General features: G+C 44.6%; 1 protein-coding gene across 1 annotated transcript in view; it reads left to right on the forward strand.

Annotated features, from left to right (window-relative positions):
• Positions 1-22,774, forward strand: part of LOC308308877 (uncharacterized protein) — a gene marked incomplete at both ends in the record, with an annotated part of 169,778 nt that overhangs the window by 62,167 nt on the left and 84,837 nt on the right. Inside the window, one exon of the mRNA XM_080754334.1 lies at positions 20,475-20,624. Coding sequence (XP_080610460.1) covers positions 20,475-20,624 — 150 coding nt within the window. The remainder of the gene's footprint in view (positions 1-20,474; positions 20,625-22,774) is intronic.

A 22,774-nucleotide genomic window follows, 5' to 3' on the forward strand; every position in this document is an offset into this window, starting at 1 on the left:
ACACACACACACACACACACACACACACACACACAAACAGGGGTGTCGCACCATATTCTGGACCCTGGGTACTTTAACTATTGAAAAATATCGGATATACTGTACAAGCTCACAGCGCGGCGCTGCGAGCTTGCAGATCTGATATTTTTGAAAAATCGTGAAAATGTGTGCAAGTCTTTGAAACTTTTTTTCAAACCTTTTTTGAAAAATCTATGTTTCTATGTCAGTGGTGCTCAAACCTTTTCATGTGAAGGACCCCCAAAGTGATATGTATTTGACCACGGACCCCCATCTCAAAATATTTAGTTCCAAGGACCCCCCAGAAGCAACATTTGAGTTACAAATGTTTGCTTAAAAAATACACATATTCAAAGATTTGCACACATTTTCACGATCTTTCAAAAATAGCAGATCTACAAGCTTGTAAATCTGCTATTTTCCAATAACTAAAGTATAAGATAATTCCAGGCCCCTCCACCTTGGGCCCTTGTAACTCAGTCCCAATCCCCCCCCCCCCCCCCCCTTGTGACGCCCCTGCACACAAACTCAATCACTCACTCGCACACACTTGTATGGAAGATGGGATTGTAATGCGCCGGTGAGTGAGCCCCAGAAAATAATAAAGCAAGGGGAGCATGTCAATAATATTACGTTATGGTATTAAGCTGTTCTCTCAGAACGCATGAATCCATCTTCTAGCCACGGACCGACCACAGCACTCTCATTTCACTCTAGACTGGCTACGCCACACACACATTCTAATCAGCCATTTGGCCGGCCAAGCTGACAAAGCGCTCGACAACAGCTAGCTAGATAAGGGCTGATGATAAATCATAGCACCGCTGATAGAAAGAAGCTTGAGGTGGTGTTTCTAAGAGGGAAGCCAGACCTAAAGTCAGGGGGGAGGGGGCTGAATCCAATGCATTGTGATTACTCTTTACTCATTCTTCTGCCTACACATACTGTACATCATGTCCTAGCGAATAGGGGAAGGGGATCAACGTCACGTGATTCCCTCGTTTGACCCGGGAAAAACTCGGACGTGTGTCTCAAAGAACATGATTATTGACAGAATCGCGGAAAGTTTTGAATATTTGGCGGTCCCGTTCTCATTTTGCACAAGATCCGTGGTTGTTGCAATTAGGCTACCTGCACGCCATATTTCATCATATGTTGCAATGACCAAATAAACCCATAAAATGTAACAATGCATGTGTACGATCCATAATGCAATTCCAATGGTGAAAGCTGTGATGTTTCACCCGAGGAAGGAATAGCGTAATCGGCCAAGCCCCGACCGAAATACCCGTATCTCAAAGAACAGCACTTAAGAAAAAAAATAAGTAAATCATGCCGAGCCATATGCTGCATAGGTCTGTAGCGCCGTGAGGCAGCTTCATGTACAAGTACATCCCCTGGACAAGACGCTAGTATGTCGCAGGGACTTACCCGGAGTAAGTTACCCCTGATCCAACCCTTGATGCTGGGTGCCAAGAAAGGAGGCATTGGGTCCCATTTTTACAGTCTTTGGAATGTCCCGGCTGGTGGGTTTGAAGTACTTACTTGCTCAGAAAGTCCAGAACAATAACAACAGCAGCAACAACAAGAACAACTTTGAGTATTAAGCTAAATATCGTAACCTGCCGGGGATAGTTATTCACACGAACAGCATAGCAACCGAGGGTATTTCTTTCCCAGAAAGTTAAAGATATATCTGTCCGACTGTGAAATCTCTCTTCCCACGGAGCACATCCCAGGTGAGGCCTCGGTTAAACAAGAAACAATGTATGCTTTTGTTTTGTCGAGGAGACGCAGGTTTTGCTCAGTTTATTGCCTCTGCGTTGAGTTTAAGAGCTGCTAATGCATGCGGCGTAGCCGTGGCCGACTGAACCGCGGGGAGGCCCGGAGCAATTTGTTTTAAAAGGGAAGGATTGAAGTCGGGCCCCAAGGCATAAGGGGGGAGGCTTTAAAAACCTTGTCTTGTCCTCAAGTTCCCTCTCTCACATAGCTTCAGGAGGTTACTAGAGCCGACAGGCCTGTTACAATGAACGTCTTTCTACAGGATGCACCGTATTGGAAATGTGCCTGTGTTTGAAACAACAGCAGAACCATCTGAACGCTAGCAAGCTGCCTACCCCCCGTTCGCTTGTTAACATATCTGTCGCCGTTTCCATTGGTCAAATATGTTTTGTGTTGCTGTGCCTCTGCCAGCTGCAATTTTACAACAACAACAACGACAACAACAGCTGCAAAGCCGTTTGGACGGTGAATACATGTGTGTGTGTTATTATAGCATGTGTAAACCCTGCTCGTTAGGGACTGCTGCATGCTGGGAAATTGTTCCAAGAAACGTAATGACACAGTGCATCTTTTTTCACTGTTCACAGTTTTTATTATTATAATTTAATATTTATATGTATTCATTATGCGTGTGTGTGTGTGTGTGTGTGTGTGTGTGTGTGTGTGTGTGTGTGTGTGTGTGTGTGTGTGTGTGTGTGTGTGTGTGCATGCGTGCGTGCGTGCGTGCGTGCGTGCATGCGTGTGCGTGCGTGTGCGCACGCGCCTGCGTGCGTGGGTGTTTGTGTGTTTTGAAGAAATAGGCCTGTGGAACTCTGCCTCTGACAACATCCATTTGAGAACTATGCGCCTCGCTCACATGACGGCTGCTAGCATATGATATACTGTGTACATTTTATCATTAGAGTGTGTGTGTTTTCCTTTCATTTGTTTGCGTTGCCTGCCGTTTTGTGGATGCTTATAGCCTTCTTTGTGGTGCCGCCGCGCCGCCACACCTCGAGAAAGCCGGCAGGAGCGAGCGTGTCAGAGTGCGTGACAGCTCTTCTCCCGTAACTCGCAAACTTCAAACGGTGGCAGCAGCCGTGCTGATACGCCTCGGAGATGAGAGAGACAGAGAGAGAGAGAGAGAGAGAGAGAGAGAGAGAGAGGAGGGCATCAACAGGAAGGCGTCTTGTGCAGCCGAGTCATCAGCATGCAGGCCTCCTTCGTTGCTCGGCGCTTGTTGACTCGATAACACGGCGCGATTACATAAAAAGTGGCGGTGCAGGGGAGGAGCTCTCCTCTGCAGGGAGGACTTTCAAAGGAGAGGAGCTGACAGAGAGAGAGAGAGAGAGAGAGAGAGAGAGAGAGAGAGAGAGAGAGAGAGAGAGAGAGAGGATGGGAAGGGAGTGATCTGTGGAAGGAGTTTGGAGGGTGTGGGAGCGTAAACACAATCTACGACACACACACACACGTGTGTTTGCATTAATTACTATACTGATTTTATGAATGCCATTTCTGTCTTGCCATTTCAACACGTATAGGCCTACATTAGAACCTAAAGAGGAGATCTGTTATTTTCCGGTGATGACGCCGGCACACAACTATAGGCTAAAGGCATACTAAACCAGAATAACCAAAGTCAGTTGGGTTTTGGGAGGGTCCCCCGCACCGGAACAAACCCCAGTCATACTGCCACAGAACAGAACTGTGTTCTGGAAGCCAGACCTTGGCCACCGCGGCTCGCGCTGTTGGTGGCGAGTGGAGACTGTCTCAAGCAGTGTGTACTCCAGCATTACTGCTGGAACCAATGGTTAAATGAATGCCTGAATATCGCGAGGTAAGAAGGTGGTCCCTTTCTAGTGCTAGTCTAGAGGGGTCTTCAACAGGGGGTCCGGGACCCCTATAGGGGTCCTCAGAGTTACTACAGGGGGTCCTCCAATCTTTGAGCGATAGAAACCTTTTTTCTCCTTTTTTGAAGCGGTGGAAACCGCTTCCAATGAATGGCTTTGTGTGTATCACGCCCATATATGGTCATTTCAGTCCAGAATGAACAGGCTTTTTCAAAAACAGAATGTCCGTTTAATTACCATATATGGTGATCTCAGTCCAGAATGAACAGGGTTTTTCAAAAACAGAATGTCCGTTACCTTATGTCCATATATGGTCACTCCAGGCCAGAATGAACAGGTTTTTCCTGTCCCGTACGTGTAAAATATCAGTCCAGAATGAATAGGCTTTTTCAAAAAGCAAAATGTGTGTCCCATGTCCATATATGGTCATTTCAGTTCAGAATGAATAGGCTTTATATGTCCTGTACATCTAGAATATGTGTGCGGTGTCCCTCCCGGTCAGATGAATGGATACTTTGAGGATTGGTCAAGCTTCACATGATAATTTGGCCTTCAGGGTTTATCTGTCTTATTTAAACACTTTATATTTATTTATGTATTTATTTAATTACAAATTCTTATTTTAATGTATGTGTTTTAATCTATTTTATTTTTTAAACCGATTATACCAACTGTCATACCAGCTCTCCAAATACATTCAGAATAGAAGTTTTATCTGTCCACCGCTTCAATTCGAACCAAGGTTTGATTTTTATATTAACCACTTGAACCCTAGCGTCCATATTCTGAGAACTTTAGTCAAAAATAGCCGATCTACAAGCTCACAACGCCTTGCGCTGCGAGGCGTTGTGAGCTTGTAGATCTGCTATGTTTGGCAAAGAGCTTTGGTGTAGAGGGGAAAACGAGCAGACTAAGTACAGAGTGAAAGGTCAAGTTTATTAAGTATTGACGGTTCAAGGGGCTAAATATCTGAAAACACAAATCGACATGAATCCAAAATACACTGATGATTGTGCTGTCAAACGATGTAGCTATGGAATCTATGAACAGTTTGTGGGGGTCCCTGCTTCATCTCTTTCTAAACTAAGGGCTCCTTGGCCTGACGTAGAGAGAGATTTCAGAGTTGGCTCATGTCTTCCATACGGCTGCATGCTGGCTTCACTGTCGACTGAATGAACTTGAAGCCGATGGGCTGAACGAAACGCGGAAACAACATGGAATGTCTGATCAACATCTGACCAATCACAGTAGCCGAACTAACGTAACGTCGTTAACAGCGTAACCAAACACATTGTGTCTGTTCTGGTGCAGTATTGCTATGCAATGGGCTTCAGTATAAATCAGTCACTACAGTATAACTCCAAACCTCCAACCTAAACCAGGAAACTTTCCTCAGAATGTCTTTGTATATCCTACTATACTGTTGTGGGGACATTTCCAGTGGTGTAACGTAACTAAGTACTGTACTTACAGTAAGTACCATTTTGAGGTATTTGTACTTTAAATGATTATTTCCTATTTCCATTACTTTTACTTCTACTCCACTACATCTCGGATCCAAATATTGTACTTTTACTCCACTACAATTATTTGAAAACTTTAGTTACTAGTTACTTTTCACACACACACACACACACACACACACACACACACACACACACACACACACACACACACACACACACACACACACACACACACACACACACACACACACACACACACACACACACACACACACACACAGAGCATGTGCCCATGACAAGTCATCACCCACAGAAGGCAGGAGTGAGTGGAAGGAGAAGCCAGGAGGCGTGCTATAGAGAGCACAGCGGGAGAGAGAGTAGGGATGGGACGATATGAAAACTTTATATCACCAGTAAGGCTCCCTAATCGGGAGATAAGCGACCGTAGGTCACTTATCTCCACAAATAGGGCAAAAATGTGTTTTGCCAAAATCTTCCTGATCCATGTTGATGACATGAGTGTAGACATACTGTGTAGTGATTTTCGTGATTTTAGGGAAAAATCTGTAGGAGCAGTGTCTAAAAATGTGTTTTTAAAAATCGGCCTGGAGGTGGCGCTATATGGGAGAGATTCATGTTGATGGGATGAGTGTAGACATACTGTGTACCGATTTGCGTGATTTTAGGGCAAAAATTGTAGGAGCAGTGTCCAAAAATGTGTTTTGCAAGAATCGGCCTCATGGTGGCGCTAGAAGAGGGCCATGTGAGAAATGAGGGGTGGGGTCTCCGCGCCGGCAAGGCGGACGAATAGGTACCGGCCCCGGCTGTCCCGGTCGCTCCTAGCCGGAGTTACGGCATTTTATGTGAGCTGCAGTGTAGGGGGTCCTCCACTGGGGGCGCCACCACTTTTGCATCCGTTCTGGAGCACCAGGAGTCGGTGGTCCCCGGGAATTCCTCGTGAGCAGCCCTGTTGGGGTGGTCATTTGGTCAGTTTAGCACATTTGGTCATTTTTTACATCTGGGGGTCCCCCAGGGACCTGGGGGTCCCTGGAGCTCCGGGGGTCCTTGGAGGTTGTAGTTTGGCAGGTAAGAAACGTGTGTGCAAAATTTGGCATGGATCGGGGCAACGGTTGCGGAGATATGAGCAGGGCAAGAGTGTGACGTGTGAGGTGTGACAGACAGACGGAGTTACTTACTTACACTTTGTGCAGGGTTTGATAGTAAATGCGACCTACGGTCGCAACAATTATTGTCAAAACCCATTATCCTGGGTTGCCATGAGCTTGTAGATCGGCTATTTTTTGACAAAGACATTTGATAGAGTGAAAAAAAGACTGTATCAAGTACGTATATTATAAGTACCTTTCCAGAGGGTTTAAATGGTACCAAATATGCAGCTCGGCAAATAAAAGGTGAATTGATCCCAGTGCATGACGGAGGACGATATCACGATAAATTACATCTCCACGATACGATTATCGTGAGTGTTTTTCATCACGATAAACGATAATATCGTGTATCGTCCCATCCCTAAGAGAGAGTAGAGGAGGGGGGGGTGGAAGGAAGGGAGGGAGGTGCACAATGACATTGACGTGAAAATGTTGATGCGTTTTTTTTTTACGCTGCAGTGTCGCGTGGCATTAACACATGGCTCACATCATCGCCCGTCCTCCCGTCCCCTCCGATTCGCCGAAAGCTCAGCTATAACCCAACCACGCACAGAATGACACGGATCCCATGTTGTTGTTATTGGGCGGGTTGGGAGAGAGAGAGAGAGAGAGAGAGAGAGAGAGAGAGAGAGAGAGAGAGAGAGAGAGAGGAGGCCTAATGCAGAGGTCTTCTACAGGGGGGCCACCAAATCTTAGTGTGATAGAATCATGTTTTTTTTACATTAATCACTTGAACCCTAGCATCCCTATTCTTAGTGGAACATTAGCCATAAAATAGCAGATCTACAAGCTCACAACGCCTCTCAGTGCGAGGCGTTGTGAGCTTGTATATGTGCTATTTTTTGGCCCAGAGGTTTGATCTAGAGGTAAAAGAAGAGCAGAGTAGGTATTGACAGTTCAGGTGGTTGAATATATTAATCCAACAGATAATAGTGCTGTCAAACAAGTCTAAGCTGTATAAGAAATCCATGAACATTTTAAAACAGCAACTCATTTTTCTTTTTTACGTTATGTAGTGGGGGTCCCTGCTTCATCTCTCTCTCAGCTAAGGGATCCTTGGCCTGAAAACGTTAAAGACCCCTGGCCTAATGTATATGACTGGAGAAGACACGTTGTAGTTTCAGTACATTGTGAGCTTGCCTTGTAGAATGTAGAGCAGGGGTTTTCAATGTTTTCAGGCCAAGGACTCCGTTCTTACCGTCACCAAGCATTGTATCCAAAAATGTATGGTCCTGACCTATACCCGTCTCACGCATGTCTACTTTTTTAACGGCGGGGGTAATCCAAGCGATGTGTTGAAACAATCATTTAAACACGCTCGTTTTGTCAGCCAGTTCTGTGTTTTTTTGTCAGCCTGTGGCCATTTCTCGCTCCGGCCGCTTGGTGGCTGCAACACAGATTAATGGCGAGTCACGTGCGACTGCTTCCGTAACATTTCACCGGGAAAAACACAGAACTGGCTGACAAAACGAGCATGTTTAGAATATTGTTTCTACCGAAAGGAGCTTTTGCAGATTCGACTTTTAGTTGAATCTGCACTTTTACAGTACATAGGCCTATAGATTATAATGATATGTTAAACGAGGCTATGTAATTATGGCATCCATCAACAGATGTCTCCGGCTGCAGATCAAAAGTATGGATGCATAGAAAACCCTCCAAATGTTCTCCAATTAAAACTGTCCATCTTGGTGTAGTTGGAAGTCTAGCTAGATCCACATCTGTGCTTTTCGTCACTGTTGGACAGAAACCTTGTATCTCCAAGTTTCAAATTTGTACATTTTTTTGCAATAGCCGGGGACCCAGTCACCAAAATGGGAGGGGACCTGTGATTTTCTGCCGTACTTTTTATTTCTGTTTTATGTATTAGTTTGGTCATTAAGGTCCACAGAATGAGAGGCCTGCTCTGCTGGAAACATTGCGAAAAGAAGTTATGTCCATTTGTATATTCACTGTCCCATTGACTCCACTAGAAATATTTAAAAAAAGAAAAAGGTCTGCTTTAATTAGCATGTGAGGGATCAAACTAGGATTCTGAATCCATTGCAAGCATTTGTATTGCATGAAAACATTCCTTGGGCTAGATATCGGCCCCCCAAAACAGTCAAAAGTGATGAGTCATCACTTTTTTTCCACTTTTCACAGTTTTGGGCTGCCGAAAGTTAACCCAAGCAATGTTTTTTATGCAAAACAAATGCGTGCAATGGATTCAGAATCATGAAGAACCCCTAGTTTGACCCCTCACATGCTAATTAAAGCAGATGTTTTTCCTTTTTTTTATATTTCTAGTGGAGTCAATGGGACAGTGAATATACAAATGGCCATAACTTTTTTTCGCGATGTTTCCGGCAGAGCAGGCCTCTCATTCTGTGGACCTTAATGACCAAACTAATAGAAAAAACAGAAATAAAAAGTACGGCAGAAAATCACAGGTCCTACCCTATTCCTTGAGCTTTTGGGCTTGTGGGTCCCTGGCTACAAAGTAAAGCCCTGCTTCACCATACAAGGCTGTTGCTCAAAAGTAGTGAAAACAGCAGATCTACAAGCACACAACGCCTCGTTGTGTGCTTGTAGATCGGCTGTTTTCACTACTTTAAATCATTTATAAAATGATAAATACAAAACAAACGGTTTTGGACATACAAGGTTTCCACCCGACAACGACGTTTTGATGCCACAAAGTGTGGTTGGTGCACCCTGAAAGTGCACCAACCGAGAGCCGCCGTTATCTGGGTGTAAATGTGTTGGAAAAGTTTGTTTCACTGTGCATAGGGCCTATTTAAATACACACGGTTTATGACCAGTACTTTCTTCCTTCCAGTCACTGTGTGTGTGTGTGTGTGTACACACACACACACACACACACACACACACACACACACACACACACACACACACACACACACACACACACACACACACACACATGCATATACTTGCTTACACTATGAGCGTGTCTGTATGTGTGCTGCTGCTTGCCCAAGCATTTTGGGGAAAAGGGCAGCGAAGGAAAGCAAATCGCATTTCAGAGCCGCTCAAAATAGCAAGCGAGGCATCTCCACCTAAAATAGATCGGTCAGGCTGTGACACTTATCCCACCACCTCTCTCTCTCTCTCTCTCTCTCTCTCTCTCTCTCTCTCTCTCTCTCTCTCTCTCTCCTTCCCTCTGTCTTGTGAGATGACCCTCCTATCGGTGCTTGTGTCCACATAGTTCAGTGACTTCGGTGGCGGCGGTGAATGGGTGGCCCTGGTCATTTGTGGCGCCGGGGCTGTGAGATGATGAGGCTTTGTGCACAGTCAGCGTTGTGCAGGGAAAGGGAAACACTTCTCTGCTGTGAAGTGAAAGGCAGTTTGGAAACAGACCAAGGGGGAAGCCATGTGTAACCCACGGCCGTTTGCTAAATGTCACATATTAGCACAGTGAAGTTCTTTTATTACCTACCGTACATATGGGTCTTTGACTTTTTTGTTTGTTTGTTTGCTTGCTTGTTTACACATTAGCTTATTTCTTATTAAAATATATATTGTAACTGTCGAGCAGAAACCTCGTATCTCCAAGTTTCAAATGTGTACGTTTTTTTCGCAAAGTAAAGCCCTGCTTCATCAGACAAGGCCGTCGCACAAAAGTAGTGAAAACAGCAGATCTACAAGCACACAACGCCTCGCACTGACGATCTACAAGCACACAATGCCTCGCACCGCGAGTAGGGTTGCCAACTCCCAGAGTTTCAAATACGGGACACTTTGTAAGGAAACATGCGCCGCCGAAGGCGGCGCCGAAAAATCGCATATTTTCAGTTATAAAGTTGGCTAAAACGGGCATTTTCCTATATTAAATCATATTTTTCCTTTCACAATATTAATTCGGGTGTCTTTGGGCCGAAAAATCTGATATTTTCGGTTATAAAGTTGGCTAAAATGGATATTTTCCTCTATTAAATCATATGTTTCCTTTCACAATATTAATTCGGGTGTCTCAATTTTCCAAAACATATCGCCTAGGTCTACCTGGTCCTTATGTGCCCACTCTCTGGTACCCAACACTAGTTTAATCATATTGGCATACAGCAATAACCATTAGGTTTTAAAAACAAAATCAACGCATGCTTATGTTATTTCACATACCAGCCTGTCTGGGGTCGCTTTAGTTGGCAGACAAGATTACTGTAGTGTTCCCAGGAATACCAATATCCATGGCTTATTTTCTGTTGCTTGCCTGCTTTTTCACCTTTTTGTTTAGCCTATCACCTATCATGGATTCATGTCTAATATGTTTGTACACAATCTTCTGTCACACGTTTTTTTAAGACATTAAACAATGTTCTGAGCCGAGCACTGTCGTATGGTCGCTCGCACGCACTCGTTTCGTCTCTCGCAGGCAACTTGTGGAGTGAACCTACAGCCCATGCTTGGGAAGGGAGTGTGTAGGGGGCGGAGACTGTGTCTTAGCAACACTCAGAGCCGTATGTTAATAAGCCAATCAGCTGCTTACAAACAGCGCAGCGCCTCTCACAGCAATGGGATGCAGCACTTATCGTCTCAGAGGAGAGCAGAGTGGAAGTGGAAGCTCTCTGACAGGCAGAATCGCTGTCATTTCTCAATTAAATCATCCCGTCATTCATATTTATCCCCCAACCTTAAAATACGGGACAAAGAGCGTCCCGTTTCAGTTCAATACGGGACACGTCTTTTAGTTTCCAAAAAAGGGACGATCCCGTATTTTACGGGACGGTTGGTAACCCTAACCGCGAGGCGTTGTGTGCTTGATTTTTTTTTAAGATAAAAACAAACGGTTTTGGACATACAAGTTTTTCACCCGACAACGACGATATACTATAATGTATTTTCAGACACGTAACCACTTAAAATACAGCGCCATTTAACAATACCTTCGTACTCTCATATGCCCCTGGTCTCCATAGACTTCCATGTAATTCCTAGTGCACGGATCATGCACACCCATGCCTAGATAATGCACCACGTGTGTCCACATTGCTCACAGCTTTCAAACAAAAAAATCCGAATGGAAATCGGTTCAGGCATTCATGAGATACCAGCCATTATGTTTTCCTAAAATGTAAACAAAGATGGCTGCCATGTTTGATAGATGGGGTTGCTATGGGGGTTAAACATGCAATTTCGCGATTGCTATCATGCCTACTACATTTTTTGAGGTCAAAACATTTTTTTGAATTTTTTTTTTTTTTTTTTTTTTTTTCAAAAACGGGAAATTCTCGGGATTATCGGGCCTGGCAGGGAAAGACATTGAAATAATCTCGGGATTATCGGGCCTGGCATGCAATGAGTTAAATACTTTGACCATGGGCTCTGTACTTGGTCTGATCTTTTTTCCCTCTACACAACACTGAAAATAGCCGCTACAAGCATAACATTTTGGGGGTCCTTGACATGAAAATGTTTGAGAATCACTGATATATAGTAGCAACATAGACATATGTTTTTGAGTCGGCCCCTGGTCTTAAATGAGGCTAAGCCTTTAGTAAATAATATGAAGATTTTTTAAATTAAAGTACTTTTTCTTTTCATTATTATAACACTTGTCATAAAAACACCCATAAAAGCGGCGGTTCACTTAGTTCTTCTAGGCGAAAAGCGCTAGCACATTCAGATTCCTCAGGGCAGCATCATCTTGCCCCTGAGGGTGCAGAGACGGAGGAAAGCGATGGGTGGGCGTTTCAAGCGCTTTCAACCACCGGGGTTTCCGACCTGTGCGTTCCTGGTGGCGTTTAATGGTGCTTTCCCTCCTCATCACGACCCCGTTACAGTGTAGCCATCCCCCAGGGGGCGCAAAACTGTGCTTAATTGCAGTGTGGGGGGGGGGGGGGGGGGGGGTAAATGACCTGGTTCTGTGTCGTGTATACAGTGTGTATTGTGCTTGTAATGACACACGTGCAGGGCTACCTGTGTGTGTGTGTGTGTGTGTGTGTGTGTGTGTGTGTGTGTGTGTGTGTGTGTGTGTGTGTGTGTGTGTGTGTGTGTGTGTCTGTGTGTGTTTGTGTGTTTGTGCGTGTGTGCGTGTGTGTATGTGTTCCTCTATATTTTATTCATATGTGCGTGTCTACGTGCATGCAAATATTGTGTCTATGCGCGTGCAATCCCAGCCTGTGTCACCAGGGGTTTAGCGGGGGTCATTTGTTTCTCCCAGTGTCCCGTGTGTCTTAATTGATGATCGCTCTTTGTGTCCCCCCCCCCCCCCCCACCCCACACACCCACACACACACACACCAGTTATTAAGCACACTTCATTATTCTAAAACATGTATAACGGCCGGGGGGGAAATGGGTCTGTCTCGTGGGACCGCGCCCATTCTTTACGTCGGTTTACCCAAGGTCACGGGGGGAGGGGGGGGGGGCTCATTATGAAGAGCCCCATTATGGCTTTGGATAGGGAGTTCATTTTAATCACGACTCACTCGCTACAACGGAAGAGAGTGAGGATAGAATGCAACGCATTACATTAACAAAGCAGCCTCTCAACCCCCCGGCACCTGTGAGTGCAGGGTTACACAACAGGTACGGCCAATCCAGGCTCCGGCTCCGAGCGAAGCGATAAGCCGGATGAGGAGGCGTTCCCTCCCCTCGCAGGCAGCCGGCGACAAAGGTTCGATCCCGGGTTCTTGACCTCTGCTACACACGGCAGCCTCCTCCCCTCTCTCTAGATCTCGTTAATGCACTCAGTCCATTGTGTCCGCATGTGCGGCTGATTATGTTGGCATCTTATTGTCTTTTTTATTCATTTTCACCTCCGCAATACTTATCTCTCTCTCTCTCTCTCTGTATCTTTCCCTTATGGTGCTGCAAAGTAAAACAAATCACATCAACTGCAATATTAGAGAGAGAGAGAGAGAGAGAGAGAGAGAGAGAGAGAGAGAGAGAGAGAGAGAGAGAGAGAGAGAGAGAGAGAGAGAGAGCTGGTATACAGTGAATTATGTCTGCGCCTCTAGCGTTGGGGAACAACATAAGCCAGCGTTCTCACAGGAAGGTTGGCGAGGGTGTGTGGTCGCATAGCAACATTCAGGCTGCTACAGCAGGCATTACAGGACAGGAAGACACAAACGGGGAGGGGGGGAATTTACTTAAGAAAAAGGCGGATTGCACCAATGCACATTGGTTCTCAAGTGTTTTTTTTTTGTTTTTTTTTTTTACAAAACCGCACTTGAACCCTAGAATCCATATTCTGAGGGAGCAATTTGCCAAAAAATAGTAGATCTACAAGGACACAACTGTCAACACCTTGTGCTGTGAGGCGTTATGAGTGTAAGGCCGTGGGCCCCCATCACAACATATTTTTGAAGCAATGATGCTACGTAGCATCCCAGGGACCTTCTTCAAAAAAGATTTGAAGAAGGTCCCTGGGTTCGATACCCGCCGGGGACACTGGGGGCGTGTTCTCTCCTCCAAGTCATCAGTGCCCTTACCTTAGGGGTTGGAGAAAGGGCTTCTCTGTGTGGAGTTTGCATGTTCTCCCCGTGGCCCCTAGGGTAGGTACAAAAACACACTTAAACATGGAGCATGGAGAAACAATAGTTACAATATGTCTAAGGATTAAACAATCATAATTAAATGATGCAACATAAAAACAATAACACATCTAACAGATAAAAAGTATGCAAAGTTCAACAGACAAAATGTACAAATTTACCGTGACAGGAGGGGGAAGGCTTTTATGAACAGATATGTTTTTCGTTTTGATTTGAAGGATGCAATAGTATCCGCTAGTCGGTCTGCTCTTGGGATCAGAAATGATTGTCATTCTAACATTAGTAATAATACATAATTGTATTTCATATTGTTTACATTTGAAAGCTCTTTTTAAATACCTAAGTTTCATTTTATACTGAAAATCAAAATGAGTGTCTGTCAAAAAAGTAATTTGTGTATAATGTTCAAATTGATCAGAACATTTTGACAACATCTTAGTCAAAACATTGACTTGCCGCACGTCGCTACAATTGTACACTTTTGGGGGAGCCTGGGCAGGTAGAGGAATATTGCCTCTGTACTGCAGGCTGGGGGAGTGTCTGTCAATCAGTGGCGTTGAATCAATTGGAGGAGTAGGCGGAGGTGCTACGTCCACCCGGTGGAGGTTCCTCACTGGCAGGTGAGCCAGTGGGGATCAATATGAGGCAAGCAGTGGAAGGAAGTCATTGGCTTAATGACTACTTTAGGAAGAAAAACAAGAAGGGCTAAAAATTACTCCAAATTAAAAAATCACACTCGTGTGAACTGAGCGGTGGAGGCTGCGTGTGTGTGTGTGTGTGTGTGTGTGTGTGTGTGTGTGCGGGCGGGCGGGCGTGAATGTGAGTGTGAATGTGAATGTGTGTGAGTGTGCCTGGCCTCAGTGGCCTGAACAACAGCGCCCCTCCCTTAACATGTGTGGTCAAAAAAGGTACTTCAGGCTACAGACAGACAGACAGACAGACAGACACACACACACACACACGGACGGATACACACACGGCCACGCTATGGAGACGGTGTGACCACCGCTCAAAAAGGAGAAAGAAAGGAGAGAAAAAAATAAGGGAAAAACACATTGTTCCCTAAAAAAAGAGAACTTGAGCCACAAAGGTAGCCTGACACTCAGCCTGAATTGACATTTCGTTTCACTCCATTATTCAGTCTGAACGTGCTTTCATACACAACAGTTTCTGGGATGGGCGTTGCCAAAGAGGCAGTCTTCTGCGATTGGTTCACCGCCTGACCAATCACAACAGTAGCAAAGCAAATTACGTAGTGTTGTTATGTGGCTAGCCTGTTGCTTGCTACTTGCTAACCAAAGAAAAAGGCAGAATAGGAGTGCTACGAACTAGTAATCATACACAACATAACATGTCTGCTATTGATGTTTCATAGCTAGATCGATACGATCGCATGTTACGCGGCGGGCGACACAATGTTTATGTTTGGGAATGTGCGGTACGTTCTGGCGGTACGTTCCGGCGGTACGTTCCAGCGCATCGTGACGCGTTGTGAGCTTGTAGATCTATTTTCAAACATTTTGTACTTTTACTTTTGGTACTTGAAGTACTTTTTGAAGCCAATACTCTCCAATACTCTCGCCATTTTTATTCAAAAGACTCAAGGGGAGCACACACTGGACGCGGGCGGCTGCGCAGCGGCGTGCCGTGGTATCGACGCACGTGAAGTGCCGCGCGGTAACCCAAACTGGATGCGGCGCGCTGCCACACACACAGCACATCCATTTCCCCCGGTGGGGAGAACCAGAACATGTTCACCGCGCGGCAACGCTAGAAAAATAGAACAGTGGCGTATCTGCACGGCAGGTGAGGCGGCAGACCCACGGCTGCGCACGTCTGATGCCGCCTGTGTGGGTTAGTTCATTGAAAAAAATGGGGCTGTATGTTTTGACTCGCCGCTTCCGCGCCGCCTCCGCGTCCAGTGTGTGTTCCTCTTAAGACTAAGACTAAATCAGAATTTGCTGAAAAAATTAACACTGCCTCGTGGTGGTGAAAAGAAGAGGCAGCTAGGGAACTCCTATCAAAAAGGAAGAAGTGTTTGCTGAAAAGAAGTTTCTTGACAGAGATCAGGACCATGCAGACCAACTTCCCAGGCACCCGAGCAATATAGGAAATGTGATTGACTCTAAATGAGTGCAGTGCTGCTCACAGCTTTCACTAGATATTGGCCTGGCAGTAATTGAGTCACGGCAGCTCATAACAACAGGGGTTGAGAGAGACAGAGAGAGAGAGAGAGAGAGAGAGAGAGAGAGAGAGAGAGAGAGAGAGAGAGAGAGAGAGAGAGAGAGAGAGAGAGAGAACGTACATGCAGGAGAGAGAGGGACTCAACTTTCCTTTGACATCAGCAGCGTCGACGGAAAGAAATTAATGGCCAGAAAGTCAAAGTGCCGTAAGGTGACTGATGTTAAACGCCTCAAATCCAATGTATTGATCTGTGTGGCTCTGTGGAAATAGAACAGTTCAAGGTATCTGAGTGAGGGGGTCGATCGCAAGGCTTTCGTTGAGCGTGTGTTTCCGGGGTAAGTGTGTGTGTGTGCGTGTGTGTGTGTGTGTGTGTGTGTGTGTGTGTGTGTGTGTGTGTGTGTGTGTGTGTGTGTGTGTGTGTGTGCACGGCCACACCCCAACTATAGGGCTTGCCATGGCTAATGGTGGTTTTCAACCCTTTTCAAACCCAGGTCCATTATTTGTTGGGCATTTGTTGGGCAGTACATTTACTCAAGTACTGTACTTAAGTACACTTTCGAGGTATTTGTACTTTACTTGAGTGTTTCCAAATTTCCAATACTTTTACTTCTACTCAACTACATCTGGGATCCAAATATTGTACTTTTACTCCACTACATTTATTTGAACACTTTAGTTATTAGTTACTTTGCAGATATACATTATAATATCACAAAACATACATTATTAGCCCTATTTTAGCCCTATTTTATACCTCGGCCATTTGAAAATAGCCGATCTACAAGCTCACAACGCGTCGCAATGCGACACAAGTACATTTCCAAAGCCAATACGTTTGTACTTTTACTCAATGAAATTTTGAATTCTGGACTTCTACTTAAACAGATTATCTCTAGAATGCAGTATTGATACTTTTACTTAACAAATGTGAGTACTTTTTCCACCACTGCCCACGGACCACCATTTGATGAGATTTAGCCTTGATGTTGTTGGTACAATATAGAGACAACAGGCAAATGTTGATCAAAAATAGCAATTCTTCTACATTCTCTTAATTGTATTAAATTCTTGAAAATTAAGTAATGCAGATGTTTAACAATAATTTAACTCTTGAGAGAGTTAAAGATCTACAAGGGTCCATTTGTCCCACACATCTATCATTTAGCTGGGGACCATCTGGAACCACCTCAAGGACCACTGGTGGTCCCCAGACCACTGGTTGAAAACCACTGGCATAGATCTTTGTTTCCTACAAATATATTGTTTTTATTATTATGTCAGCTTTGCTCTTGTTTCATTGCCTTTAATGTGCAAACTATAATCCATAGACGTAGACCAGGGGTTTTCAAAGTGGGTGACCGGGTACCCAGGAGTGCCGTCCAGTGCAGTCTAGGGGTGCCGCGAGATAATTCTATATTTTTTATATTATTCTATACACATATTATTCTATACACACACACACACGCGCATCCATCCCGCTACCATGTTGTTTTTAAAACCTCTTTCCATTGTCTTTTATTCCCCCACCTACATACCTACATATCGTCCTTCTATTAATGGTTGCCTTCTAATTGTGCATGTGTATCGTCAGTTTCTCTCCTTTCGCTTTTTGAACACGAATCTCTTTGTTTTGCGTGAAGCCTCTATCATAGTCCAAGGTGAAGAGCTACCACGGTGTAGTTTTCTAGCTATCACCTAAAAATGTATAACAAAGCCTAGGTGATAGCTAGAAAACTACACCACGGTGAGGTGATATCTCTTCACCCTGGAAGTATGCTAGAGGCTTCATATTTTAATAAGCGTAAAAAAACAGACAGACACGCACACACACACACGCGCACATCGGCCCCGTTTCAATGTCCTCTGCGGCTAAACGCCACAGACAAGCAAGCGTGTTCACATTTCACTGTGAAATCCTCTGTTGGGTCCGTTTGTTAACACTCTCAGAGTTAAACGAGCACTGAGGCTTTGGAACGGCGTGGAGAGCGGCGGTGACAGATCCCCATTACTCTGGCCCTGACCTCGCACGGGGCTCACTTCATTAAGCCGGCCACCGAGGTGGCTGCGCGCGACTTAAGCCCCCCAGATTTAATCACGACTTCCGTCCCCGTGCCAATCACAATTAAGACCCTGATAAGCCCCCCCGTCCCGGGATGACTGCAGGTCCCCCCCGCATAGATAGAGGTTAATTTGTCAGCAGCAAAGGAGGGGGGAGAACTCCGGTAGGAGGGCAAAAAGGTCAGCGCACCGAATCCAGTGGAGGAATGTGGGCCACCAATTAAACAGTTCATCAGTATGCATGCTTTTTCGCTCGCAGATTTTTAATGAGTGCGTTTGCCGCTTGCCTTATTGGAGTCACCGGCCCCCGATAAGACACGGTAATGGACGCAGCGGCAGGTAGTCTTCTAAAGCAGGGGTTTTCAAAGTGGGTGATGGGGCACCCTGGGGTGCCGTGACGGCAGTCCAGGGGTGCCATGAGATAATTAGATAATATTTGGAATTTATCTGGACACTAGAAAAGATATTTACTATCATTTTAAACTTTAAGTACAAAGTTATTTTCGGTCAGTTCTAACCAAAATGGCTATTATCTCAACATTTTCCTCGCAACATAATCACTAAAATATCGTCACTGTCGGGCAGAAACCTTGTATCTCCAAGTTTCAAAAGTGTACGTCTTTTGCCCTGCTTCATCATACAAGACCGTCGCACAAAACTAGTGAAAACAGCCGATCTAGTTGTGTGCTTGTAGATCAGCTGTTTTCACTATGTTGGTACATTTTATAGATGATAAATACAAAACGAACGGTTTTGGACATAGAAGGTTTCCACCTGACAATGACGATATGCTATAAATATAAGGTGCTGCCGGGAGTGAAAATTATAATGTATGGGTGTCTCGGATTAAAAAAATATTCATGGGGTGCCCTGAGACAAAAAGGTTTGGGTGCACCATCGGCTTCAAATAACTTTGTTGACGTCGTCAATTGATTGACTGACTGACTGAAGGTCAGGTTTTGTCACTCGATGAAAATACAAGTATCAGCAACCAGATGCAACCCCCTGATGACATTGATAATTTTCTATGGACATTGATACATATTCGCAAGGGTAGTTTTTCGTTCACCCCCAAAATTACCTTTTTCCTATCAATTACTCATACCCATTGAGACTTGAATTCATGGATATTTCTTTTTTGTTTTTGTCGCATTCCTAAACCAATAATTGGCTTAGGGATGGTGGTTCCCTATGGAGACACAAAGAGTCTCCTTTATTCTTTATTCTTTATTAGGATCCCCATTAGCTACCACAAAGTGGTCGCTAGTCTTGGGTCCACAAAAAAAACAGACAATAGTAAAAGTTTTGCTCCCTAAAAAAATACTATTTAGCAGCAAATACAGTGAAATCCTTTGTGTCTCCGTAGGGAACCGCTGTCGGTCTCCATGGGGTGAGTAATCAATAGAAAACACATAGTTTTTCGGGTGGTAAATATGGGTAAATTCTCCTTCTACATCACTGTCTGCCACCCAGGTGTGGAATTCCTCAACTACTTCCCTTAAATCATGTAGCTCACTGGCATCCTTCAAAACTGCCCTGAAAACTCACCTTTCAGTGTTATGGTACAGCTCGTTCCAGAGGCCTTGAAGCCACAGTATAACTCTAGTGTTTGACCATTCTTCTTGGCAGAACTCTTTTACCACTGCCCAGAGTGTTAATTGTACTTCTGTCCATGATATCATGTTATATAAACTTGACCACACCACCACCTAATATAATTGTCTTGTCTCCTCTGTTTCTCATGATTATTGATTGATCTGAATTCCACCACAACCCCCACCCCCTTGTTTCCCCTATCCTGTACATACAGTAGTGTTTTTTTATAACTGCGATATTATAGTATGTTTTCTTTGCTTGCTGTTTATTATGTTCATGAATTAAATACAGAGGGCTTCCAACGTAAAAAAAAAAGACAGCAAAAAGTCTTATTTGGGATGTTCCTTTCAGGCAGGGTGTTTAACTGTACTCGTACTGTACTACATTTCAGTTGTATTGACGATACTTGTACTGTTCTCCATTTTTTGTCTAATAAAATAATCAATCAATCAATCAAAACCTATCCATTTACTTTTGCTTCTGCTTCCCACCAATGTATAGGAAGGAAGTGTTACTCTCATGTGTGTGTGTGACAGTGTTGTTTTTGACAGCAAATTTTGATTTAGTTTTAGTCATAGTCTTTTGAATAAAATGTAATTTAGTTTTAGTCATAATTTACTAATGTTTTAGTCTAGTTTTAATTTTGTTGATGAAATTATCAATATATTTAGTCTTAGTCTTAGTCATCACAGATTAGTTTTTATTTCGTTTTTATTTCGTTTTCGTCAGTGAAAGAAACGCAGTCGACAAACAATTTTCATCATGGTTTTAGTCGACAAAATCAACACTGGTGGTGTGTGAGTAGAGCGTTTAAAGAGATCCTCTCTCCCTGACAGGCTGCCATTGTTTTGGTTGTGTTGTGACTTGCAGGCCAGTTGGCGGCGGGGACGTGTGAGATCGTGACGCTGGACAGGGACAGCAGCCAGCCGCGGCGGACCGTCGCCAGACAGACCGCCCGCTGTGCCTGCAAGAAGGGCCAGATCGCCGGGACCACGAGAGCCAGGCCCGCCTGCGTGGACGGTAAGGTGGCAGATGGATGGGGCCGAAAAATATACATCCATTCGGGGTTCCTTGGCACAAAAAGAGTCAGAGACTCGACTCCAGGCCCGGATTGGTATGCAAGGGTGGGGGGCGATTGACACCGTTTCCCACTCCGTTCCAGTCCGCTCCGGTCCACAGGCCAGCCGCACAGCCGGGTGCAACCCAGGGAGACACTCACAACCTCGGGCTTCATTCCCCCATCTGTCTCCCCATGCTCCTGAAACACACACACGCGCACATGCACGCACGCACACACACACCTCACTCTTGTGGAAAGTCCACAGCCTTCAGTCTGTCCTCCAGACAGCTTTCTGTGATGTGTGTGCACGTGTGCTTATGTGCGCATGTGTCAGTGTGTGTGTGTGTGTGTGTGTGTGTGTGTGTGTGTGTGTGTGTGTGTGTGTGTGTGTGTGTGTGTGTGTGTGTGTGTGTGTGTGTGTGTGTGTGTGTGTGAGAGTGTGCACGCGTGTGCATACGGATGTGTGCATATGGATGTGTGCACACAGAGAACACAGAGAGGCAACACAAAAGGAGGCCGAAGGGAGAAAAAATGGCACTGGGATGCAGAGAGAGAGAGAGAGAGAGAGAGAGAGAGAGAGAGAGAGAGAGAGAGAGAGAGAGAGAGAGAGAGAGAGAGAGGCCAACATACAGAGTGAGCCACATTACAGATTCACCACAGGAACATTGGCTACACAGCCCCGCTGGGGGTCTCTGTGGATGGAGTGGCGGTATAGCGGCTAGCATGGCTGACTAACTGGCTTTCTGACATGACATGTTTCCCCAGCAGACCCCCGCTTAGAGTGTGGTGTCCTGTTTGGTTCTGTGTAATGTAGCCTAATGTTATTTGAGTCAAGGAGAAAACGTACCGTATGGCTTTTCTTTACTGTGAAATAAATGTTGGCGTTGTATATTAGTTTTTCAGGGGCTTATTGTGTTGTTAAATCAATGAATAAGAATGACACACTGATAGGGGTCATGGTGGTCATTGTGGTGGATATCTTTGTCAAAATTCTCTTTTTTTTGCCACGGACATACAAAATGAGTAGACACTTATATTACCAGAAACACACAAAGAGCTATAGCCTTTCTTACCTTGCACTGCCCTACAAAGGCAGAGTGCAGTAACTACGTTTTCGGACACACCGACTTATTTGTGTCGCCCAAAGGTCAAATTAGCCTTCATGACATTGGGGGATGAGCAATTACCTCATTTACCTAAGGTCTGTAACTCTAGGAGTGCACCTAATGTGCACATTTGTGGTTCCATTTATGGGGGTCCTTGAAAAACAGAACCGCTGTCCTAGTGGACTCTTAACGTGCTATACATTTTTGTGATAATAAATCAGTATTGTATATTCTGAAGAATACCTGGAGACTGACATTCAGTAATTGGTTCTTGTGATCAAAATGACAACATTGTAATGTCATATGTACTGTACAAAGAAAACTAAAAAGCAAACATCTGCCACGAACGAGGCCAAGTCTTGTTACGGAGACATTTGTCCATGTAAACGTTGATGAACCTTGCTGATAACATATTGTTTTAATATATAGACACGATGTTGGCATTTTCAACTGGCCCTCTCAGTCATTTCATCCTGGTGCTGGGCCTGACACACACTGGGCAGTCTCTATGACTGGAGCTGCCCTGCCCCGCACAGAGTTACCCAGAGAGTTATATACACAGTATGTGTGCACGCAACATTTCTTTTTATTTTCACCAGTGGTGTAAAGTAACTACTAGTACATGCACTCTACTGTACTTGAGAATACTTTTGAGGTATGTGTAATTTACTTAAGTGTTTCCAATTTCCAATACTTTCACTTCCACTACTACATCTCAGAGGCAAATTTGTACTTACTCCACTACAATTATTTGAAAACTTTAGTTACTACTTACTTTGTAGATGATTATTATTAAATATATTTTGAATTCCAGACTTTTACTTTTAACAAAATACTTCTACATTGCAGTATTGGTACCTTTAATTTTTCAAACACAGATTTTCATGACCTGCCGTGATGCCGTTTTATAGACGGCGGTCGTCGTTCTCCGTCTCACGCTCGCTCTCCATCTCCCCTCTCATTCAGAAAAAGGACACACGTGTGGGTATCTAAAATGCACGGGG

The sequence above is a fragment of the Nannobrachium achirus genome, assembly GCF_963921795.1.
Source record: "Nannobrachium achirus genome assembly, chromosome: 23".
Classification (NCBI taxonomy): Eukaryota; Metazoa; Chordata; class Actinopteri; order Myctophiformes; family Myctophidae; genus Nannobrachium; species Nannobrachium achirus.